The 26246-nt window shown below is 31.0% G+C and overlaps 7 protein-coding genes and 2 pseudogenes across 9 annotated transcripts, besides 2 other annotated features; 8 read left to right on the plus strand and 1 right to left on the minus strand.

Annotated features, from left to right (window-relative positions):
- Positions 1-459: 459 nt before the first annotated feature.
- Positions 460-696, plus strand: TVAGG3_0604880 (N-acetylmuramoyl-l-alanine amidase family; the record flags this gene model as incomplete). Its single annotated transcript, XM_051239851.1, has 1 exon — positions 460-696. One exon carries the CDS (start codon positions 460-462, stop codon positions 694-696), a length of 237 nt encoding a protein of 78 aa, XP_051097675.1.
- A 307-nt stretch (positions 697-1003) lies between these two features.
- Positions 1004-1560, plus strand: TVAGG3_0604890 (uncharacterized protein; the record flags this gene model as incomplete). The annotated part of the gene is made up of 1 exon (XM_051239852.1): positions 1004-1560. A coding segment is annotated over one exon (557 nt), but the record flags the coding sequence as incomplete, so codon positions are not given.
- A 1233-nt stretch (positions 1561-2793) lies between these two features.
- Positions 2794-9863: a mobile genetic element.
- TVAGG3_0604910 lies at positions 3536-4439 on the plus strand (annotated as a pseudogene). Its single transcript has one exon. A coding segment is annotated over exon 1 (904 nt).
- On the plus strand, positions 4522-5222 carry TVAGG3_0604920 (annotated as a pseudogene). Its single transcript has one exon. A coding segment is annotated over exon 1 (701 nt).
- On the plus strand, positions 6481-6891 carry TVAGG3_0604930 (uncharacterized protein; the record flags this gene model as incomplete). Its single annotated transcript, XM_051239853.1, has 1 exon — positions 6481-6891. A coding segment is annotated over one exon (411 nt), but the record flags the coding sequence as incomplete, so codon positions are not given.
- Positions 9864-12290: 2427 nt separating the features above from the next.
- Positions 12291-13226, minus strand: TVAGG3_0604940 (DNA/RNA polymerase superfamily; the record flags this gene model as incomplete). The annotated part of the gene is made up of 1 exon (XM_051239854.1): positions 12291-13226. One exon carries the CDS (start codon positions 13224-13226, stop codon positions 12291-12293), a length of 936 nt encoding a protein of 311 aa, XP_051097678.1.
- Positions 13227-15576: 2350 nt separating this feature from the next.
- Positions 15577-15886: a mobile genetic element.
- Positions 15887-16891: 1005 nt separating this feature from the next.
- Positions 16892-18270, plus strand: TVAGG3_0604960 (TATA box-binding protein-associated factor RNA polymerase I subunit b family; the record flags this gene model as incomplete). Its single annotated transcript, XM_001579289.1, has 1 exon — positions 16892-18214. One exon carries the CDS (start codon positions 16892-16894, stop codon positions 18212-18214), a length of 1323 nt encoding a protein of 440 aa, XP_001579339.1.
- Positions 18271-18868: 598 nt separating this feature from the next.
- Positions 18869-21721, plus strand: TVAGG3_0604970 (peptidase S8 family; the record flags this gene model as incomplete). Its single annotated transcript, XM_001579288.1, has 1 exon — positions 18869-21721. One exon carries the CDS (start codon positions 18869-18871, stop codon positions 21719-21721), a length of 2853 nt encoding a protein of 950 aa, XP_001579338.1.
- A 592-nt stretch (positions 21722-22313) lies between these two features.
- Positions 22314-25181, plus strand: TVAGG3_0604980 (ATP-binding cassette transporter subfamily A ABCA family; the record flags this gene model as incomplete). The annotated part of the gene is made up of 1 exon (XM_001579287.1): positions 22388-24811. The coding sequence occupies one exon, from the start codon at positions 22388-22390 to the stop codon at positions 24809-24811; it is 2424 nt and encodes an 807-aa protein (XP_001579337.1).
- Positions 25182-26246: the final 1065 nt, after the last annotated feature.

Genomic DNA, 26246 nt, shown 5'->3' on the forward strand with positions numbered 1-26246 from the left:
TCAACGAGTCATGATTTATGAAATCAATTATTTGATTCATTCGCTCTTCAATAATTTCTATTCTTTTTGTTAAATCATCTATTTTCATTAATGAGGTGATTCTTGATTGAGGAATAGATTTTAAACTAACAACACCTTTTATTTTTGAAATTTTGAATCCATGACCCTCTGGGTCTTGGACTCTGTCCTCAACTTTAAACATTTTATTCAATTTACATGTTGTCAATTCTTCAAATAATTTTTTATTATTAGCATAATAGTCATTAAATTCTTCAACAGATGAAAAAATTTTTATTTCAGTAATTGGTTTAACAACGTTTATTTTTGTTGAACATTTTCACTTTCATTTATTTCTTCCTCCTTTGTTTCATTTATTTTTAAAATCGGTTTCATTTATCATTAAATAAAAATTAGAATATAAGTGATGAAATATATTTTTTAATTAATATTAAATCAGAAATGGCGGCAGGATTCTTTAAAAAATTATGGGATGGAATTAAGAAAGCTGCAGGTTGGGTTTATAAAAAGGTTATTAAACCTGTTGCAAACTTTTTGGCACCAGTAGCGAAAACGGCAGGAACTATCATAGGAGGAGTATTAGGTACTAAAGCAGGTAATCCGGCGATGGGAGCACAAGCAGGTAACGCAATTGGTGGAATTGCTGAAGGAATACTTAATAAAATAGGGGGTAAATAGTGGAAAAATAAATAAATATTATTTTTATCTCAATATCGGTTGTAGTCGACGATAAACCTTATCTCCTTTATTTAATACTTCCCTTACCGGAACATTAGGTGCTATTTGTTCAGCAACGTCGCTAATTGCTTCTTTATTCTTAAATATCCAATTTGCTCCTTTCTTCATTGTTTCCCAAACTTTATGCGCTCCTCTTTTTACTTTATCCCACAGTTTCTTAAAGAATCCTGCAGCCATAGTTGATTATTTCATTAAAATTAAAAATTCATTTTTATCTTTCAATTTTGATTTTTTTATTTAATAATAAATGACGACTAACTATTTGGTGCCAAACACTAAACCGATTAATGGAAATGTGTTTCATTCATTCGAAAAGATAAATGAAATATTCGCAAAGAATGATGGTAGAAGATATTATAGAGAACTTGAAAGTTCATGCTATGACTCTGATGCTCCATATTTTGATGATAAACAAACTCATTTAAGAATTACAAATCCAGCTCATGATGTGAACCAATTAGGTGACACATATATTAAACGCAAAGTTAAAGCAACTCTAGTTTCAAATAAAGCTTTCACATGTGATGCCGCTTTTAAATGCATGCGTTTATTCGTTGGTTATAAATCATCAAATCAAAGCTTTAAACAATTAGAAGTAGAAACCGAAAGAGGTGATGCCGGTTATCTTCAGATGGATTGCGCCCGTGAATCGTTCGCATTTGCAACATATAAACCAAAATCAGAAAGGAAAGTTAAAAAGTTTGTTCATTCTTATATAATAATGTTCAAAAATATGATAACTCAGTATGTGGTAAATATATTGACCCTTCAGAAGTTTTCAAGAAAGCAAATGAAGAAGTTGATGTCACTTTTGATATGATTATTCCGGTAAATGATTTGTTAGCATTTCAGGCGTTCGATGATTATCCTAAATCATTTGGTGAAATCATTCTTAAATATTATGTTTTCAGGGATACTTTAGTATTTTGTCAGGTTGACCCGTTAAGAGTTGCTGATTTACAAAATTATGTTTATGAAAAGATAACTGATGAAAATTATGAAAAGATTATGAATCATGTTTATAAATATGATCGCAAATTCCAACAAATCGGACTTCCTGCCAAATTAATTACAGGCTTAGCCGCTACATCTGCTGACGCAACAGTTGATGACGTTATTATTTCATGCACAAAGATGGAAGTTTTAGAGGATAAATGCATTACACCAGGATACGGTTTAATTGAAGAATCAGTTAAAGCAATACCACGTTTATTCAGTAAGGAAGATCCATTCATGATTCCAGCTCAACATATTGACGTTCGTTCACTAAATGGAGGTTGCATCACTCCTGAAGGTATTAGCTCAGATTTCTCATACGCTCTTCATAATGTTACAGATGTTGTGTTAACATTTCCGAAGAATGCAATGCAAAGAACGGTTTTAGAAAATCCAATGCTTCGAGGTCTTCAGGTCACTATAGATTCCAGAAACTTCCCCGATCAAGCGATGACCACAGTGGGCGACATATTCTTTACACGTATGCTTCAAGCTTCTGATTTAGATGGAGTGAATGAATGCACAGAAGAATACGAGGACTCATTAACTAGACCACTGAATGATGATGATGGCGCGCCATTAGCTAGAACATGGAAAGACCAAACTTCATTCTTATGCACTATTCCAGTTCAACGTGATGGAGCGGGTATATTCTTTGATGGATTAGAAACTTTCAACTCACAAGTTACAGTACAAGTGAAAGCTTATCCAATCATTCAGGGTGTAAATGACACTTACTGTTCAAAAGTGACAAATCCTCCTCAGGTTTGGTTTACTAGGACTACATATTGGACATGGACACCGGATGAAGGTTTGAAATATCATCCAACAGGTACACCACCACAGTATAGAAGTTCATATGATGAAATATTGATGAATAGAAATGTATAAAATTATAAATTTATTTTTGATTAAATGGATTTAAATTCATCCACCCCTTATGAAGAATTAGCAGGAGTATATAATACATACGTAGATGATATGATTAATGAAGCATTGAGTGATAATAGAAATGCTCTATCTAAGGAAAAATTAATGAAAATTCCATATTCTGAATGTTACTTAAATTCAATCACTGCAGCAATTGGTAAACAAAATAAAGGTAAAACATTAACGATATTAAAACAAATTATCATTATTGCTAACACTTCACCCTATTCACATGTGTTAATTTATATCAACCGTTCAGGTTCACCTTCAGATGATACATTTGAATCTTTAAAGCATTTAATCAAAATTCCAATTATTTATTTATCACAAGAAGAAGCGGAAGATTATTTAAAAAACTTTGTAATGTATAAAGAGTTATATAATACAATCAAGAAGCAAGGATTAGAGGATAAAATTATTGATAAACAACGGGATGAATTATTTGAAACACTTTCTATTTCAAATTTTGATAGAGAATTTTTGCATTCACTCATTTTTCTAGATGATGCAGTGAAATCAAAACTAATAACAAATGAGAAATCATATTTTAATCAATTATTAACTCAATGTCGACACATTCAGTGTTCATTCTTCATGGCTGTTCAATACTTTAAAGCATTAAGCACAAACATTAAATCAAACCTGTCCACCCTTTTCATTTTCAGTGGGTTTAGTCGTCAACAGTTGAACGTTATGCTTTATCAAGTGAATTTACCAATGAGCATTAATGAACTTTACACACAATATCAACAATTAGGTGAACATGGAAAAATAATAGTTGATTTAAATAAAGGTTCCATTAAATTCGAATAACTTTTTATAATTAATTTTTATTTTTTATTTATAATTAAACATGACAGAAATAGCAAATCTTCTACAAGTTCCATTAAAACAAGGAACAAACAAAAAGGGTGCATATAATAGAACTATGAAAGTTCCAGACGGAATGAAAGAATTAGTCCATATTGTTGCTGGTCTTCAAAAGGATGTTAAACAAATGAGAAACGTTTTAACATTACCAGAAGCTCAAGCATATGCCAAACGTCACGGACCAAATTGGGAAGCACATGAAGCAGACATTACGGGTCCAAATGGAAAACCTGATGGAATAAATGAAGTTTTCGTTACTGATGGTCAAGGAAATATTAAAGTCATAAATGGTTATAAATTAACTATATCTGATTATCCTAAACGTAAAGCATATAATGAACATTATCCTATGCAATTTGATGAAAATGGAAAAGCTGTTAAACAATACATTGGAGAAGGTGAAAATGGTCCAATTAATTCATACCGTCATAATCCATATTCTTACTTCAATGAAGAATTAAATGCTATTGAAGAGGGACCGGATGGATTACCACAATATGTTAATCAGTTTGATGGTCAATATGCAAATTTGAGACCTGAAATTCCAGCTAAGAAATTCTTTAAAGTTGCTTTATTCGATCCAGTGTTCAATCAATGAACAGAAAGAAGCAATGAAAGCAGAATTTAAACCAATTCAAGTGGCAAGAATTTCTTCATCTTCACTTTCAGAAGCGTTCAAGGAATTGATAAAGAAACCACTTTATTCTCAACGAGGTTTAACTTATGATTTAATTAAAGAAAGTGATAGACGTAAATTAGAAAAATCAGATGGTTTTAAGAATGCATGTAATGAAATGATTAAAGATATTGTAAATGATAAAATAAGACTGGAAGAAACTCAAAGCAATATCAATAACATAATTGGTGCAGTTACAAAGAAAGTATAAGCAAACAATGATGAACCTTGGGATATTACCGTAACAACTAAATAAAACTTTAAATATATTTTTCTTTTTTATTCAATTATAAATGAGAAGACGTTTCACTAGTCAAAAGAAGACTAACGCAAAAGCAGAGATTACGGTTGGTTATAACGTAAATGATGATAAATCACGAATTATTCAAAATGTTAAAGTTAATGTTAGCCCTGAATTAACAAGGTCAGCAACTCAACCAAATTTATTAACTCGTGACTTACCGAAGAATGAGGAGAATGAAGAAAACCATGAGAATGGAGACCCAATCATTTTATCTGAACCTGGTAAAGAACCTGTTGAAATTCCCACTTATCCAACATACCCCCACCTCTTTCATCAAACATCGAGAACCCAGGAATCTACGATTACAGTCGCAATGCGCCATATAAAATAGACATTAATTCTGAATTAATGAAAATTTACCGTGATATAATAACTGATAATTATGATTCAATAATAAATTTAATTGACCAATCTGGTTTAATTATTTTACCTTATGAATCATTAATTCACATTATCGCCATTCTTTGTGATGTTCAAGATTCAGACGTTAAGATTCAATTTTTCATAGATGATGAGGTTTCATGCTGCGGAACAGTTGCAAAAATAAATCCTATAAAGGATATTAGCACAATTAAGATAACAAAGAACGGAACAACAACTGAACTACATTTAACTTATAATGATATTTATAATAAAATAGTTGATGAATATAAAATATCACTTGAAAAATTCTTTGTTAAGGCTATTTAATATTCAAGCATTAACATTATCGAATAATAATCCTTTGAATCATAATCGATAATAATTGACCTTTCACCAGTTTCTATCGTTTGTTTTATTTCTTTTTGTTCCCCACTATCCGGATCGGTCATTGTAATTGTTTTTGTTATAGTATCAGCTTTATCTTTAACTTCAATCTTTTTTCCATCGGGATATTTAAACCAAAATTCCAAAAATTCGATATTGTCAATCTGTTCATATTTTAATCTATCAATTACATTTTTAATACCATCTGAAAATCTTATGAAATGGTCATTATATGGGTTTGATTGAACTAAATTTGAATGAAGTGAAATATAACCTGATGATGAATATGACATTGACTCATATTTTCTGAAAACACTAAAATTTATAACATGAATGAATTTCTTATTCGTTGAATTTATGAATTCTTGAGGTAATCTTATTCTAGTTTTATTTATCACTGGAAAATAACGCTTTACCATATTTTTAATCGTAATAAAAAAATGTCAATTATCAATATTATTTCGAATAATAACTGTGAATTAAATTTAACAGTTAGTGGAATTTATAATGTTACTCTCGTTTCTGTGAGTGGTAAATTTAATCCCATTCTTTTAGACCCTTCAGATTATATATCATTTATTAAAGATGACCATGAGCCGCATAGCGGCGGGTCGTAGACCTAAAAACGTATGATATGTATATAAATAATGTGATAACGAAATGGGATATTAACATGATTTTAAGTTATTTAAATGAATCATTTATCGTATGGTATGAAGAAAATTTTAAATCAAAACCTGATAAACTTTTTGAACTTGATGAAATAAATAACCTTATTAAATTTCCGCTGAAAATTAAATTTTGTACTCCTCGTCTTCGTTCATTGTTGGGGATATTAAATTTTGAAAAAGATGTTGGGGATGTTTTGTATTCTGACACTGGTTCTAATTTCATTTTAATCAAATGTGATAAAGTTAATACCCCAATGAGATTTTCACATCAAACATTAGACCCTAACTCTTACCCATCAATACAAAACATTTTATCCATCAACTTAAACATATTTTCTTTATCATATCCGTTTCAATTATCCGGGAATTCATTTATTCTTCATTCAAAAGATTTATCAAATATTAAATTTAGAATAACTGACCTATTTGATTGTGATTTAGAATTTATGAATGAAATATTATGGCAATTTCAAATAGAAAAAATAGCTGATGAGATAACAGATTAAATATTTATTTTTAAATCGTAATAAATGATTAAACAACAGCAACCACAGACCATTACATACGCCATATATGCATATAATTCAAAGACGGCAGAACAAACGCAAATGTTGAAATATGGAGATTTGGAGATAGTATTGAAAAATGACCATTTCGAATTCGTTTGCAAAGGTGGTGCAGTGATATCAAATATAAAAGAAATTTTATTTATGAATTCAAAAATTAAAGGAATAACGGATGATATAACATCAATTCCACCAGAAGAACAAAGATATTACGCATTAAATGCATTTCCTAAAGTTTTGAAGATTGGAAGATTTAATTTAAATGAGGAATTCATAAAAGGTTTCCTAAATGACATAATGAAGAAAGCAGATAAGGAATATGTTAACGATGAGTTAGCAAAGAAAGCAGATAAGGGACTTGTGGCTAGTGAATTAGCAAAGAAGGCAGATAAGGAATATGTTAATGAAAAAGATAATGAAATTATAGAAAGGGTTGAATGGTATCATGAACGGACATCGAAGATTCTTAAAACTAAAGCTGATACAGGATGGGTTTCAGAATGTTTAGACCTTAAAGCAGATAAAACTTATGTTAACAATGAGTTAGGGAAGAAAGCAGATAAGGAATATGTTAACGATGAGTTAGCAAAGAAGGCAGATAAGGAATATGTTACACATGAGTTAGCAAGAAGGCAGATAAGGAATATGTTAACGATGAGTTAGCAAAGAAAGCAGATATATCATTTGTTAACGAAATATACCAAAGTTTAGTTGGAACAAAAAATATTGAAACTATTGCTGGCGACTTTTCTGTCAATGAAGAAAACAAATATTTTAGATGGGAGTTTGTACAGTCCTTAAGAAATGGTACGGTATAAACTCATTCCGAAAAATAACAATGAAATGTATGTAGGCTATATAAAGAATAATGGCACACAAGTTAAAGTTCCATTAGACAACAACTGCTACTTAAACTTATATGGAGACGAACAAAGAAATATTTAAGAGTTTATGAAATGACGGATATGACATTGTCTAACGTAGCTCCAGCACCGTATTATTATGACTATGGTGTTGACGCACGTGTAGACCCAAAAAGCAAACATTATATTTAGATTATTATAGATATAAAAGATATAATGCAATAGAAAAAACGAGAATAGTATACTATTATGAAGATGACAAAAATAAATATTATAGTCAAGATTTTACATTACCCTGAAACATAAGATTATATTATAAAAAATATTCTGACACAAACCAGAAGAAACCCGAAATAGTTACACTATATTTTAAGTTCAAAAGAGACAATCCTATAATATCTCATATGTTTGATTTAATGAACCCAGTAGGTTCTATTTATACATCTATGGATGCAAGAGGTCCTCAAGTAATGTTTGGTGTTGGTGCATGGGAACAAATAGTCGACAGGTTTTTTTATTGTGCCAAACTCTTCAAAGGAAACAGGGGGAAGTAAAACGATTACAGGTGAAAATTTACCTGCCACAGTCACTACATTGATTTAAGCACATCTCAAGCGGGTTGGCATAAGCATAGATATTGGGATTGGTCAGGAATGACAAAGGTAAAGGATATGATTTAAAGATGATGAAATTTGCCATAAATTGTTACTGGAGTGACACTCAGGGAGAAGGAAACCATACACATCGCGTTTCAGGATATACACAAACAACGGACAAAGTAAAGAATACATGCCACCATTTATGACTGTATTCGCATGGTATAGAGTTCAATGAACGCTCAATGTTGTGAAACAAACTTTAGGAGCTCAAAAGAGCAAACGACATAATTTAAATTTTTATTTTAGTATAAATGAAGATTCTACCATATGGTGTTATTGGAAGAGATAAAGATGGAAACCCAATATTTGATCCAAAGTTAAAATTAAAGTTACTGACAAGACAACAACTTGAAAAGTTGCTGAAACCAAAACAGAATGAAAAATGAGAAAATGAGAAAATACGGTGCTGTCGCGGTTCGAACCACAGACCTTGACCCCTCCATAACACCACCTTAGACCACTGTGCTACGTAGCCTGTCGACATAAGATTTTATAAATTGCATATTTGACGTAAATTTATTTCCCAGTTATTCAAAAATAATTAATTATTGAATAACCTAAAAACATGAGACTTTGTCTCCGGACTCTTTGAGTCACTTAACGATAAAATAAGTGATAACAAATTTTTATTTTTATCATAAATGAATACCCCACAAGCTCAAAATTTACCACGAATCATAACAAGGGAGGAAATGATAAAAATGATGCAAGAACATGTTAAAAATAACAAACCACTAAATGAGAAAATGTGGTTTATGCAGTAATGATGGAAAGAGAGATGTTGTCGAAGAGAATAAAAATTAAATTTGGATTGAGTTTAAAAATTCATCTTTATTAAATTCATCTCTTCAATCAATTTATATATTCTATTAAATTCTTTTATTTTTGCTTCACTCAGTTTAAGGATTGAACGGTAAGTTTCTAATTTTTCGATTATTTCTTTCCTCTCTTTATCGTTTTCAACCCCACCGCATTGCGGCTTCTTTTTGTAATAGCATATTTTTGATTTAATTCTGTTTAGTTTCTTTTTATATTCATTGTCTGGACTCTTGGATGCTTCGTTGTCACTCATTTCTTACGAAATAAAAATTAAATATTATTTAAATATAATGGAGTAATAAATAAATCGGAATTTCTATTAATTTATTGTTAACTTCACTAATGCATTGCCGTTAATATATCTAACAAATTCAGCTATTGTGTCAAATCTTCGTCTTCTTTTTGTCATTGATTTATCAGTTTTTCCATAATCGAGATGAATCAAAACTTTATCCCCTTGTTTAAAATTCATGAGCCCCGAATTAATTTGTTCACGTTTAACATCATTCAACCTTTCCATTTGCTTTCTAATATATTCCCATTCTTTTGAAATATCATTTTTCATTTCCACCGGTTTCATGTTTATTGTTCTATGCCATGTATTATTGTAATAATATACTAACTGCTGTATGATGGAGTCATGATTTCCATCCCAGTATATCTGACCATTAACCCCTAACGCATCTCTAAGAGTTCTCATTACCACATCAACTATTTTATTATGAAACGTATATGGAGAGGATGAAAAGTAAAAATTAATTTGTGGGAAATAATGAGCCATAGCTGCCTGAAATCCTTTATCACCATCACCCCTTATATTATCTACTCTTTCATGATCTAGTAAGTATTGAATAGCTCTTCTTGTTTCCTGTTTTGTTTTCCCTTTCACCGGAATGCAATATAAATATCTAGTGTTAATGTTAATGGCAAATAAATAAGTAACGTTTCCTCTTGAATATTCCAGATGATCGATTTCGTATGAATATGGATATGGTGCAAATGAAGGGCGACTAAATTTTTCCTTTAACGGTTGAATTTTTGGGTCAATTGGTTTATTTAATATCTTGAAATCCTTTTTAAAATCTTTTTGCTTCTTTAATGTTTGAAATGGATATAATAAAGTGAATGATGAAGGATTAACTGAAGGAGGAGGAGGTACTGTCGTTGGAGGGTTTGGTGTTGCAAGTGGTTTAATTTTATCTGCTTTGATTTTGGATGATGAAGTTTTGGAATTCCTTCCTTCCTTCATTAATTCTGGATGTATTCTATTCATTTGTTTTAAATATGCTGTATATAAAGATTTGATATACTTTCCCGCTTCGAGTTTATGTTGAAGGATGAATTCCAAAAGTTGATCTTCATTTAAAAGTCGGGCTGAATATGGTTTAACTAATGAATCATAAATTAAAGCTTGTGCATCATTTATGGTCTGAAGGACCTGGGCGTTTTGCACCTTTAGCTGTTGAACATTTGCTACTTTCTCTTTTGGTGTTGTTTTCGGCTTTTTCTCTTTTGGTGTTGTTTTCGGCTTTTTCTTCTTTGGCTTTTTCTCTTTTGGCTTTTGCTGCTCAGGATTATATAATTTATATAATTCATCAATATCTTCTTCTGTTAATACTTTATTTTTGAAATCTTTCAACTGTTTAAGTTGTGATTTACTTTTTCCCTTTGAATATTCATTATTTTTAATTTTGTCTTTAATTTTAGAAATTATTTTATCATGATATTTCAAAATTTCATTTTTATAATATGGATAATAATATTTCATATCATCACCCGTTATATTTTTATTATATTTTTGGAGATATGCTTTTAATTCATAATAATTAGGAAAATATTGATTAAGTACTAAATCATCAATTAAATTTTCCAAATCCGCGTTATCCATCAAATCCTCGCTATCCAAATCCTCGTTATCCATTTATATAAAAATAAAATAAAATAAATGTTTTAAGGGTGTCCACCTCTTTGAATCATAGTATCAAAGCCATTATTTACATATTGAATCGCATCATTAACGGTTCCTCCTTCTAAAACAGTATCAAATGGTGGAGTCCAGATTTCCTGATGATGATCATAAAATCCAGCAAAATTAACCGTATTATTAGGTAAAATATGATCTCAGCGGTATATTTCTATCTAAATTTGGATGCCTTATATGTATACCATTACTACCTGGATAAAATCTCAAAACTTGATTTTGTTGACGCATCAAATTATTGAAATTTCTTTCTTCAGGGGTGAATGTTCTTCTCCGTTGATGCTGTGGTGGGATTTGAAAAATTCGTTGTGGTTGATTATTTGGAATCTGAAAGTTAAAACCATTTGGTATAAATCGATTTAGTTCCTTTTGTCTCTTCTGTGGCATTTCATTAAAAATAAAATTTCAAATTGTATTAAATAAATGGCATACAACATCCATTTTCACAACATACAGCCTTAGTGTGTGCTCCTGTTAATGCAGTCTTACCGATTGTTAAGCGAGTCATTGACCCGTTTTTAAGTTGTAAATTAATATTCTGACCATCAAATATCACTTTATCATTTATTATATCCAAATAATTTTTAGGTGTTAATTGTTTATTTTGTCGTAAACTAACTCCTTTCATTTTTTGTGCAATCTTTTTAAAATCACTTCCATCAATTGAACCGTTGAATGAAGTATAACACTTAGGACATAAAGCAACCATGTTATCACCTTGTTTCTCAATTGCTAAACCCAATAACTTCTTCTCATGTGCTTTTTCTTCAGCTTTATTCTTTAATTTAGGTTTAAATTTCTCATTAAAACAAAGAAATCAAAAGGTGCGAATTTGTAAATGTTTTTATCATAAAATTTTTTATCGGTTACAATTGCTTGAAATGCTTGAGTGTTAGGAAGATTTGGGTCGCCAGCGATTGCCCAATAAGATGAATCAGTATCACCTTCAATGAAATGAAAACGATTAACATCCATGCATTTATACATAAAATCATAAATGAAAACCAAATACCAGTATTTTGCGTTATCTAAAGTGAAGAATGCCTCTTGTAAACATGTATCACATCTATAAAATCTATCTTTAAGCATCACTTGATACGTATCTTCACCTATTTCTCTTATGTTTTTAAACTTATTTGACATACATGCAACGCGTGCCTTCTGTGCATTCATTATTTTAGTCTTTGCGTAATTTTGTGTATTCATTGCATCGTAACCATATGATCCATTAAGTGAAATCTTGCAAAATAAACTTTTTTCTTTATTTCCTTCTAATTCAGCCTTTTGTCTTTCGTTCATAAATTCGTTCGCAAATTCATTAAAACAAGTGTTTTTCGTAAATGTTAAAATTGATTGAAATGTCATCAATGATAAAATGAAATCTGTCTATTAGATACCAAAGATAATAAGAAGAAAATGGTTGATATTGGTTGTGTGTTGATGCTAACTGAGTTAATTTCTCTGTTTCTGGTCAACTGGTAGATTGTTTGATTTCATGTAATTATACATAAAACTGCCAATTGTTTTTTCATCTGTGATAATATCTAAGTTTCTTATTGGTAAAAAGTTTATGTAATCATTAATGTATTTTTCATCAATGTGACCCTTTACTTCAGCCACGAATAAAGTATTTTTCTTCTTAATTATTCCCAGTGCTTTTGCTTTCTTTGTTGCTGTATCACAAATGATAACACCATTCAATCTTCCCGGCATATACATTTTATGGTCAGTATATTGAATGAAATCATGAGGATTAGATGAAAATGATGAAGGATATAATGAATTAAAGTCAACACCAACGAAATGAGTCATAATGTTGGAAGTGTCCTCATTTGATACAGTTTTAGTTTCTGGATTATATGAAAGTTTATTAATGTGCGTGATTCCTTTAAGATTTACTCTATGTTGAACATTTGATAAACCACCAGTAATTCCATTACGGAGGATGTGATAAGCTTCAACTGAATCTAGAGTCATTGGTAAATTATTTTTTAATGTATAATTTCTTAAATTGATTCTTAAACGTTGAACATCTTCATCTTTATTTGATTTTACGACATTGCAATAACAACACATTAACTGACAATTTTCTTTGGTATGTGGTTTTTCATTATCGATTCTATCTAATGTTGGTTTATTAGCATATGTAAACGCTTTACCACACATTTTGCATTTAGATGAAAGGATTAAATCGTGATAGTATTGATAGTCATCCATTGAAACATTGTTTTTAGTATCCCTTTCTGCTTTTTCATCTTGTTTCTTATATGAATCAATTTTATATTTCCAATACTTTTTTGTTAATTCAAAACTTGATTCCACATTTTCTTCTTCTGGATATGTTTCGTTAGGATTGAAGTTCTTATATGCTAACGCGTAACGAATCATTGATGCATTCGATGATAAAGAAAGATTATGAAGCATGTCAATTTTATAAACAAATGTTTCTTCAATAATTTTATCAATTGGGTCAATCATAATTTCAACGTCTTTATTGCAATAATGAATAAAATATTCTAATCTATTCTCAAAATTTTTAGCATCATTGAGATATATTTGATAATCTGAATCGGATATTGTTTCTTGAGTTAATGCTGAATAAAATGAATCTTGAGTGAATGGTTCCACTTTATATAATTCATCTTCGTAATTTCCCATGTGATGAATTGATAAGGGAAAAAGGATTTAACACGTGATTTATTGTTTCCGAAATCTTGAGTGAATTGGTCTAATGTTCCACCCGCTATATAATTTCTGATGTCAATAAATCTTAATTCATATGGACAGTTTGTTTTCTTTACAATGATTTGCTTAAATTGAGAAGAAGAACCCAGCATTGATTTTATTTTCCATTTTGCAGTGTTTAAATCACGAAGAATTAAATTTAAATCAAACTTTCCCGAATTAAAACCTATGATATTCACTTTATTGAATTCCTCATCTAGAAGTTCTTTAAATGCTTCCTTCTGTTTTTCATTTAATGTATGGGACAAAGTCCCCGCCGTTTGGTCCGTTTGCGGCTTCATTAATTCTTCATATTGTTCAATATTTGATTTAGCAACTAATGAACAGGTTGAAAATAAAAATTCAATCCAATCAGAGATGAACGAATCACTTGATGTTAAGCAAAAATTCCTCGTAAATGTTTTATCGTGGTCTACGACCTTCGCGCTTCGGTCCGTTTGCGGCTTTATTTGACAGTTGATGATACCATAAATGGTTTTAAGTAAGCGTTCAAAGTTGCACATTCAGAAAGTTGAAGTTCTTCTTTAGTCTCTAATGTTTCGAAGTCAAAAGTAATATAATATCTTGTTGGTTTATAATATTCCTGCAAATTGTGAGCTAATAGCCATTGATATATCTTCTGTTTCGTGATATGTGGTGCATATGGTTGTGTGTTTTGCAATTGAACGTCTTGAATTAATCTTCCATTATTTTCTTTACATTTCTCACAATGCTTTAAAAATCTTCTTTGGTTTTTCCTTTCTGGTCATCACGGATAGAATAACTTCTTCTTTGCAAAATGGCAAACTTTATATCCTGTGAGTGCTTCAACGTCTGTATTCTGTCAGCGTGAAGTTTTCCACATGGACTCTGTGTTAATAAAATATTTACTGTTTCAAATTCTGGATCTATCATTATTGATTCCACTAATGGAAAGTCTACCTTATTTATGTCTACGTCTTCTGGTTGAGGTCACAATAATAAAAATCAATATTAACGTTTAACATTCTTGCTAACCTCTCACTTTCTGATGAAATGTCAAATCCTTCATATGCATCTATGGCTTCATTTAAATAACTTCTACGAGTTTTAGGATTAACACCATCAGGAATGTTATAGAAGCGTTTAAATAACCTTCTACCTTCGGCTCTTATTTGATTATCATTCATTTTAGCTGTTCCGTTTTTGTTCATTTATGTAAGAATAAAAAATTAAAAAATAAATAAAAATAAAGTTTATTTTTTTAAAGTCCAGGGCTAAAGTCCATAAAATGAATTAAGAACACATAAATTTTTATCATCTGCGACGTGACGAATACATTTTAATTTACTCAAGAATGCGTACCCTGATACATTAAATCTAATTCCTGTCTTATTTAATTTCACAACTTTGAAAAGGAATGTATGAATAGCTATAAAATGATGAGATGATGTTTTATGGGTTGCTTCCATTTTTTCTGAAATAAATGAATAAATATAATGTTTATAAGTTTTCATATCTTTTATATTCTTAATAACGAATGGTATAGACCTTTCAACTTCGTCTTCCTTCGGTGCTGTTCTTTCATATGAAACATTATTAGTATCTTCAATAATGAAACCACAATCGCATAAAATTTTATATGTACCAATTGTTTCTTTTGATATTTTATCTAACAAATCAAAAACTTTATCAACACCTGTACATTTATTTAAATAATAATTTGTGTAAATATCATGGTCTTCTTTCTTAATCGTATTTGTTGCATATGTTACATTTTTCAGTGCTTTTTTGAATTTTTCAGAATCAAGAGGAGGTGAAAGTAATATACATGGATAATCTCCATCGTCAATAAATTGTAACTTATGTTTATGAATAAATTTTGTGCCTTCTTCTGAAAGTGTTTCATCTATTTCACCATCTAATAAATTTTTAGTAGATTCCAAAAAGTAATTTTTATATCTTTCTTCATGAGATTTTTGAACTTCTGATTCTGAAGCTGGGATATTCATTAAACCCTCTACTTCATTCTCATTATATTTTTCAACTTCTCTTAATTCCTTAATTTTTTCATCTATTTCATCTCTTATTTTTTCCAGTCTTTCAATTTCATCATATTCATCATCTTTAATCCGTTCTTCATAATATTCAGGGAAAACATCAGGTTCTTTAGGTTTTTCTTCTTCAGATGTGGGATATAAGAAATTTATAACATCATCTTTATTCATTTTTCCATCATAATCTAAATCATTTAATAACTCCGCGAATTTTTGACAATTTCTTAAATAATATTTATTAACTTCATAACTCGTCTCCTCTAATATATCCTTTATTTCCTCGTTTGTGAATCCCAATTTTTTAACGTCGTTAGTCTTGACACTCATTTTCTTACGAATTAAAAAAATAAATTATTCAAAAAATATAAGACATGAATTTTTAAAGTTTATTTTTTTTATTTTTTTTATTTCATTATGGTAGTTTATTTTTCATTCATGAATGATAATTATATCTGATTTCTTTTACTCTCTCATACATACTAGATTTGAAGAATTCAGAACATTTACCATAATCTCCTAAATGTTTTCTTATCCCCAACGTGTGCCAGTTATTATATGAAACTGAATAAACTTTATCTTTATCTTTACACCTTTCATCACTTCCAATATATTTATATCTCAGTTTTGATTTTGCATTTTCATATCATTAACGTTTAATAATTCACAGTCTTCCTTTTTAAATAAATGTTTAAGATATTCAGGATTTAATACTCTACGTTTATATGCTCCTAACTTAGTTCTAAAGGTTTTTCTACAAAATTTAGGAATTCCATCCTCTTTAATGTCATCAATGATTTCCATTTCATTATTTTCAATTTCTTCTTCTCGTTTATGAGGTCTTTGATTATGACTCCATTGATTCCATGAAATTAAATATTCTTTATCATTATATTTATACCTCATTAGCTTATTTTGGCTTTCATATTCATTTAATAATTCACAATCTTCATTTTTAAATTGAAGTTTAACCCATTCAGGATTTAAACAATGTTTAATTAATCGCGGAATATCTGACATCATCTATATATAGCTTCTTTTATAAAAGATAAAAAAATAAATTATTTTAAAATTAATGTTAATTTTTTAATGGTTTATAAATAAATATATTTTAATGCATCGTCTATATATAGATGTAACAAAAAAAGTCACTAAACCCGCACTCATCTACTACTGATTTCCAATTAATAATTGACTTTTTTTTTGTTAAATTTTGGGAATCTCTTTGGTATAAAACATTAAATCATAAAACGGATATCCAAAAATATTCTCAAAATATGGCGAAAAAAAATTTAGATGTCTTTTGGGTATTCTAGGACCAACACATACAGCCAAGAATACAGGACATCTGTAGGTGAATCAGAGAAGGCATTTCAATGTCCTAACTGTCAGCGATATAAAGTTACAAAACGTGAAGATGGTACATACATTTGTAACCATTGTAATTTTATTGCTGACATTCACGAAACTTATGAAGATGTTGATATGGTTGGAACACAGGCAGATAGTACAACAAGATCTTTTCGTATTTCTCAAGCTTCTCAAGTTGATGAACAAAGAATTAACAAAGTTGTCATTGCTGAAGCTTTGCAATTAATGCTAGCAACTGAAGTAGTTTATGTCGAAAAGCTTTTGGGTATAAGTATTTCAGCTGAAGTTTACAACGTATTAAATGCTTATCCAGGATTACTTAGATATCCTGTTTCAGACACGACATTTCCAAAAATACCACTAATTGTTCTTAGTGGCATACTTAGTAAAGGCATACCAGTTACTCATTTCGATATGATTCATTGGATTACAACAGGAAAGATACCATATCGTTATCCATTAGATTATTTACCAAATTCGTTTGTCCAGAGATTGTCTACTGCAGAGCAAAAGGTTTTAAATCCAAAAATTATTAATCTACAATATTTTACTGTAGAATTATCACATTACGTCAAAGAAAAATTACTCCCTCTTCCAAATATTAACTTGACACTATGGAGGATAGCTTCTTTTTTAAGATTACCAGAAGAATCATTTATAGAGTTTTGTACTGCTCTTTCTAAATCAAAAAGAATTGTAACGATACCAGAAATGAACTTCGCGTTTGGTCGCGTCTCAGTTGAGCAAAAATGGTTCAAAATTACGACATTTATTAGAACAGCTTATGCAGCTCCTTTGGCGCTTGCTTTTTATGCACTTTGCCTTATCTACAGACTTGATGGAACTAACTGGATGCATCCTACGTTCAAGCACACAGGATTTCCAAGTTTTTCGGAGATTTCAAAATATATTCTCCAAAATGACAGAGTTATACCTGCATTTCCTACTGTTAGTACAGATGTTCCAGTTCTACACGCAGATCTCATGAAACGCTTGGAAAACGCCGAATCTCTTCAAACAGAGATTTATCCAATAATTGTAAACGAAAAAGAAGGACTTGGAGAAGAATGTGAGATCCCATTCGAAGACATGACACTCGAAGATCTCTCCAATGACAAGAGATTGATATTAAGATATTTAAGTGATTCGTTTGGCGTCAGTCAGTTATTGATTTTACAACAGTTCAATAAAATCGCCAAAAAGAGATATGGGTTTGTTCCATCAAGAAGTCCGAAAAATATTAATTAATTTTTTTTTGTATTTTTATAGAATTATAATAGATAAAATAAACAACTTACCATGCCATTTAGTACTCATTTGCTTTTTCCGATTTAGCTCCTTGGGTTTACCAAATTTTTCAAATCATTTGCAATTTTAACGATCAGTATTGGATTATTTCATGATCGAATGCTTTTTATATCCATGAACTATATCTTCGAAGTCATTTTGGACCATAGTTTAACCTTCGAAACCTATAAAATCGGTATAGAAAAGTTCCAAAACAAAAAATTCTTGTTTGATGTAATACATCTCAATGTATAAAATTTGGCTCATGATCAAATAATTCTAAGAAAAATTCTTGAGAGTCGCATTGAAAATTTAATTTTCAAAGAAAATAAAATTGAAAGAAATATTTTATCTCGGAAATTTTATTTGAAAAGGGCCATGCTAAGAATAGATGAAAGAAGACAAAGACCAATAGTCCAAAGTCTACAACCAAATTATTCGTTCGGCTGGTTCTTTATAAGTAATCTTCTAAGTAAGCAGAATTCTAGTTTTATAAGTCTAGAAAGATTACTATCAGACAAAGTTACTCATCATTCCTATGTATCAGATCAAACCATGCTCGTTTATGTTACAGAAGAAGAATATTTCCGAATAAAAAAATAAAAAGATATCGAGATGGTTTACAAAGATGAGATTATCAAGTATAAATTAAAGTATTCGGATAAAAAATCATATTATATTCATACAATAAATGAATGGGCCCAAATAAATCACTGCGAATTTTTTAATACTTTTGTTTATCAGTGTAATAACATTTCAGACGAACTTGTACTTGAAGCATACAACGATCCAAGAGTATTGAAGATAGAACCAATCCAAAATATACAATTACAAAACAGATTTTCTGTTGGTCTATTGCAAAACGGTATCGATAAGGTTCAGAGAATTAACAATATGTATCAAACAGATAGAACAATAACAAAAATGGGTATAACTGGCAAAAAGCAAGTAGTTACTATTATTGATACTGTGTTGGATGTCAACCATACATTCTTTTATGATCCATATCATAAAGTATCATCTTCAATGAACTCACAGCATAGAAAGGTTGTTAAATACTTTAGCTTATTTGATAATCACGATGCAATTAATGGTCATGGTACTCATATAGCAGGAATTGTTGCAGGAAAAGCATTAGAATCAGACTCAATGCAGTCACTATATAGTGGGGTAGCAGAAGGAGCTAAATTACATGTGATCGATATTGGAAATGATAAAAATGAGATAACTGTCACTCCAAACCCCAACACTTTCCAGGAAAATATGAAAGATACTACATCAAAAATACAAACTTCAAGCTGGGGGTTCGATAATAATAACCTTTTACGAAATTCATTTGATGAAATTGCGTTCAACAATCAAGATACAGTTTATATTGCATCAGCTGGAAATAGAAAATCAGCCATGTCTGTTTTCCCACCAGGAAATTCTAAAAACTTTATAACAGTGGGAGCTTTAGCTGATTCAACAGTGAGTTCTTTCACTGATACTGCTGATATATATGTTACGAATGGAGAAACCAAGATAAAAGTGCTCGATCCACAGAAATTCATGAGCAAATATTCTGGTCCTCAGTATGTTTTAACAGATTTAACTGTTTCTTCTGATTCAGCCTCCAGAGATACAGCATATGTATGTACACAAAATGAGTGTCCACTAATTCAAGGCCATACGTTTAGAATGATGGTTTCCTTCGCAAAACCAAATTATGAATCTCCATATCCATTTTTGATTACAGAAACAAAGAGTCAAATTGATATGATAGCTAAATGGACGACACTATCTGTGATTATGGAACCATCCAAAACACGTGAACTACAAGTTGCAGATTTTTCTTCTTGGGGACCAACTGAGGAAGGCATACTTAAACCAGAAGTAATAGCTCCAGGAACTAGCATTGTTTCGGCTAAATCTCTTGGTAAGCATGATTATCATCCATTAATCAACGAAGAAAACCTTGTCAAGCAAGAAGGAACATCAATGGCAGCTCCAATGGTTGCTGGTCTTGCAGCTCTTATCAAGGATTACTTCTATGATGGCTTTTATCCGACATTATCACCAAAAATTCAACATTCTAAGAATCCTTCTGGATATTTGGTAAAAGCTATGATAATTAATGGATGCACAAGTACAACAGGCGCTATTGTAGACAACAAATCTGGATTTGGTCTTGTGAATGCTGAAAAATCTTTAGGTTTCGGATCAAACAAAGGAATCAGGGTTACAGATAACATTCCGATTGGAAAGAAAAAGCATATATCATCCAAAATCAAAACAGATACAAAACAGGATCTTTCCATTACGATTTCATATGTCGAGCCTCCTCTTCAGAATTCAAACATTCCATTGAATATCGGCTTGAATCTGATTGTTGAGGATTCGAAAGGTAAATCATATTTTGCAAATGGTTTAGAAGAAGATCGTGAAGAAGAATTTACAACCAATCATAGAGTTTTTATTCCAAATGCTCCGCCTGATACTTACAAAATCCATGTCTATTCGCAAAATTATATGCAATCTGTTTCGGTAGCAAAATTTGCGATAGTAATCACAGGCGGATTTAAGCAAGATGACTATTATACCAATCCTGTTTCATTAACATTCTCTGATGAAGAGAATTGCCCTTCAAACTGCAACTCTGGAACATGCAATTCAGGATTCTGTAGTTGCCCGTATGATAAACGTGGCCTAGCTTGCCAAACTTATATCGCTGAAGCTCCACCAAATAAAGATTATGTTTACAATGCCTCTTCTAGATATGTAAACTGGATGAGATTAGCAATTACAGATAAGACAAACGTCAGTTTCATTATGTTTGGTATAGGTGTTAATCCATTAATTGCAATATCAGATTCGAATAATGTTAAACTTGAAGAGGCAAGAACTGCTAAATTCCAATTTTCACTTTCTGCTCAACAGACAAGGAAACAAGAGTTTCGTGGTCACTGGCTATATTTTGGGTTCTTTAATCCAAGTGCTACAGAGAGATCAGAGCTTCCAATTCGAATTGAGGCTGATTTCGCTCCAGGAAGTTTAGTTAACTCTTCATTGCCAGAATATAAACAAAAAGAAGGATCAACTGCGGCTTCGGCTCCAAAATCAGAAAGCCTAGATAAATATATTGCAATCGTTGCTGTTACTTTCTTTGCAGTTTTAGGCATTGCATTATTAATCATGACAATCGTAATTATTGTTAGAAAGAGGAGAGAAATTGCCATGATTGAAGATGAGCTAAGTAAAAAGAAACAGCAATCTTCACCTAACTCCAAAAATAATTCCCCACCGAAAACACTTAAGAGAAGTCAAACAAATCGAGCAAAACCAGCTGAGCCAGAGAATATTGTTGAAGAACGACCTTCTCCTGTTCCTAAATCAGAATCTGTTTCAGCACTTCAAAGAATGCAAGAGAGAAGAAGAAGACAGTTAGAAAAAGTTACCACTGATTCTGAAAATTCCGAAAGAGATTAACGGTGTCATTATTTGTTTATAAATATTATGTTTAATAAAGATAATGAAAATATATTCTTTAAAAAAAGCCACAAATAATGTTTTATAGAATGTATATCTGTTTTGTAATAAGATGGAAATAAGTTAAATCAAAAAGATCAATAATAAAAAAATGAATGCTATAATCTGATACTGTTATCGGTTGATTTAAGAGCGTTATTAACTTTGTTTCAATTGTTACATAGATTTACATAACTGTTACTGTCTCTTAAGAGTTTTTAAGAAAACAATTGAAGAATTTTTATTGCAAATGACAATTAAACTTGATATTTCAATTTGAACACTATGTCCAAATCTTTATCCATAATCTGGGGAGGAGTGATTGAATTTGATACTGACTTTGAATGGTTAAAAAGTGACACTAGCATAACCACAATCTTTTGAAAAAATAAAGTATTAATTTCGAATAGTGCAAATTAACTATATAGATTTCATATATGATGGCGATGATCCAAAATAAATTGAATTGCTTTTTGTAAAAATGAGAAGTTTTTACATCATAATGTTTAAACGAAATAACTTTATTATGATCTTAAATATTGAATTAACAAAATCAATTGATTTGAGAAACGAACCCCCTCTCAAAATCGCCGATTAGTAATTTTTGAAACAAATAACTTTTTTTTGATGACTCAAGAACGAGCTAGCAGTGTTTATGTCGTCCCACCAGGTGGCGCTTGGAATGAGCGTAACCCGACTTTTTCCCGCACCGTCCATGAGCTCTTCAAAAAGCAATGGCTTATAAAACTCAGACATAAAGCGTCTATCATTGAATTTATTATTGCCTTAGTTATTTATATTGCTCTTTACCCAGTTTGGAAGCTAGCCAGGACAACAGTCAAGGGCGTAGAAACACCAAACATCACATATTCGAATCCTCAAATAGAAATTGCCAAATTTTTGAATGCAGTTATGGGACAGCCAACTCTTGTTGCTATACCTGATGTCCAAGAAGTTCGTGATTTAATCAATTCAACAGGACTTGAAACTGCCCTACCGAGGCTGAACGTAACTTCCAAGTTCCAGTATGTCAATTCTACATCAGAAATGGAGAAATTGATTTATGCATCAAAAGCTAACGGTCTTGGCATAAGATGGCTGAATTATGACAAAAAAGAGAACGATACATGGCTTTTAAAGCCAAAGTTCGAGGTCTATCGTCAAAGCTTTGGACCAGATGCTGATGCAGCCATTACACTTTTACTTGAATCATCCTGTATCCAGAAATATCTTTCAACACCTACAAATTCAGACTTTTCACTTCGAACGAATTCAATTAATATGCTTACTATGAATCTTACTACCCAAGGCTATGCCAAACCTTCACAAGAATCAGAGTTCGATGTTTCTATTGCTGTTGCATTCTTTGCAATTCTTCCGATTGTACTTGCAACAATGCCAGATGTCCAAACCATTCTAGAAGAGAAGGATTCCAAAGTTATGTCACTTACTTTCTTGATGGGATGCAGTGAATTAGCTTATTGGCTGTCAAACTTCTTAACTCAGTTCATTCTTTCATTTATACCTTACATTGGCTTTTGTGCGATGCTTTCATATGGTTTTATGATGACACATACCGATTTCACCCTCTTATTAGTTTTATCTTTGTTATTTATCATTTCACATATCTTTTTCCAGCTTTGGATCTTAACATTCATTAAGAAAGCAAGTGCTGGACGTGCTTTAACTGTCATTTGGATTGTTTTCACATTATTCTTCTCATATCTCCACATGTTTTTCACTCTTTCAGATAACACAGATGCCGGAGCACTTAAACATGTCTTCTCCATTGTTCCTTTATCCGCATATCAAATGGTTCTCATGAGCGCCTACAATCTTGAGTATACACACAAGCAAGCAATGACGTGGACACACATGGGCAAAGATTCTAAATACGCGGCATGGATGGGATTGATGTGGCTTTTAATTGATTGCGTTTTATATCTTTTCTTATTCTTTTTGTTCAATCTTTGTATGTCAAGACCATTCTGCACTCCTCCTTTGAAATGGTCTGAGCTCTTCAAGATATCTGCTTGGAAGAGAATGATGAATAGCGGAGAGATACAAACATCAAAAGTCAATGCAGAAGTAAGTGAATTTGTCAGGGTAAAAGGACTGAAGAAAGTGTTCAAAGCACAAGGAAAAGAAGTCACTGCACTTGATAATGTTGACTTTTACATCAATCGTGGAGAAGTCATTGTAATGATTGGTCCAAATGGTGCTGGCAAATCAACACTTATTAATATTTTGGCAGGAGCGATTGAACCTGATGAAGGAAAGATTAATATTCTTGGAGGAAATGAGACCGACAGATTTAAAGAAATGCAGCATTATTTGGGAGTTTGTTTCCAAGGAAATGTTATTATTAATTTATTGAGTGTTCGCGAGCATTTGTATTTGTTTGGAGCATTTAGAGGAGTTCCAAGAGATCAGATCGACCAAGCTGTCGAATTCTTTGGTTCTCAGCTCCAATTAACACATATGATGGATAACAGAGCAGGAGATTTATCTGGTGGACAAAAGAGAAAACTTTGCATCGCTATGTCATTATTAGGAAATCCTCCTTTAGTTATTATGGATGAACCAACAGCAGGTGTCGATGTACAGGCAAGACAATTGATTTGGAAGATGATTTCTTCTCTTAAGGATACTACTTCGATTATTACATCACATGCTTTGGAAGAAGCAGAAGCTGTTTCTTCAAGATTGTTTATTGCATCAAGTGGTCAATTGAAGTTCTGTGGAACATCAACTGAATTAAGACATGAACACAAATGCGGTTATGTTTTGGGAGTTGTACCAAATGATGGCGTTGATTGCAAGGAAATCGCGGAATTTGTTAAGTCAATAATTCCAGAAGCAGTTGTTAGTGAAGAAAGAGATGATATTTTGACTTTCCCTGTTTGTGATGAAATTCCAAAGTTACTCCACGCTTTGAATGATAAAAAAGATCAAATTGGTCTGAAGACTTATTCTTTGTCTGTGGAACAACTTGAAGATATGCTACTTAAGTTAATCCAGGCAGATGAAGCTAAAGTTCAAACTCATTAATTCTATCTTATATACATTGTGTTATATTGATAATTTCCTATATACCCATATTTTTCTAACTTTTACCACCCCTCTAAGGTTGGGGAAACCGCCTATCGTTGGGATAAGCTATTAAATGTCACCTCCTAAGCAACTTTCCGGGATTGTTGCCTAGTGTAGTGGAACTTATTGTCAAATTGGATATATTTGCTCAGGTTCGATTGCCTATAGGCTATTTTTTTCCTTTTTTGCTCCTTGAAAATTTGATTGTCCTTTATTTGATTTGCTTCACATTCTAAATCTTCTGCATATATACTATCTTTGTATTTATCTATTTTTTAAAAATCTTTAGGAATGCGGAATTGAATTTTATTCAAAATATTAAAAAGCCAATACAAATGTAAATAATTGTTTTATGGATAATATAGATTCTAAAATAACTCTTTATTTTGATTTAATTATAGGATCCTAATTTTTTTTCTAAAAATAAACTTCAAAGCAAACTATAAACTTTCTTATTATCAATAACCACTTTTAAAAACTATTTTTGCATATTGTTTTACGTAAATTTTATTTTCATGTTGTTTTCATCTAAAATGGATAAATTTTCAAAAAAATAATATTGATTTACGAAATTCATTTTGAAAGTGAAATAGCATTGTAATTATTAAAGTATATGAATAATATATAAAAATTTAGTGAATAATATAAGTAGATTTTTAGTTTATAAAACAAATATGAGCATAATGATAAGAAACTTTTACCTGCAATTTTGATATTGCGTAAGTATGTAGTATTTGTGATATCTATAACATCGGCTTAATCAAAATCTTGTATTTCTTCTGAGCTTTTGAGAAAATGCAATTGCAATGAGTAAGATTTCGACGTTTTTGGTAAATTAAGAGCTGAGCTTTATGAATTTAGTTCATATATGCCTGTAGTTTGTTGCGTAGATATCATTTTTGGCGCAAGTTCTTTCAACATGGAGATGATAAATGAATCTTTTGAGAACTTTATGGGTATTCGCACCCGTAAAGAGGTCCTACGAGGAAAGATGATCCAGACTACATGGATATATGGATTACCTAAAAAGATCCAATGATTTCCACATATTCATGTGTATATGCGATAAAATGAGCGCCAAAAAAGGCAAAAAAATAGACTTTTTGTTGGATTTGCTTACTGGATCACAAACCTATTTATGATCCGAGACTCTTTTTAGTCAGAGATGTGAAGTCCTTTCTAGGTAAGCGAGCTATTCTTCCATAAAAAAATATAATAATCGTTTTTCTCACAAATACCTGAGGGGGTGGTAAAAGTTAGAAAAATCTGGGTATATAAATAAAATCTTATCTTTATATTTTTTTTTCCCATATGCAACTGTTGCTATTCTTTATCAATGGATTTGATTTTTAATAATGGTCAACTCCAAAAGTTTGCGATTGAAGGAAAAAGT

This window comes from Trichomonas vaginalis, chromosome II, assembly GCF_026262505.1.
Source record: "Trichomonas vaginalis G3 chromosome II, whole genome shotgun sequence".
Lineage (NCBI taxonomy): Eukaryota > Parabasalia > Trichomonadida > Trichomonadidae > Trichomonas > Trichomonas vaginalis.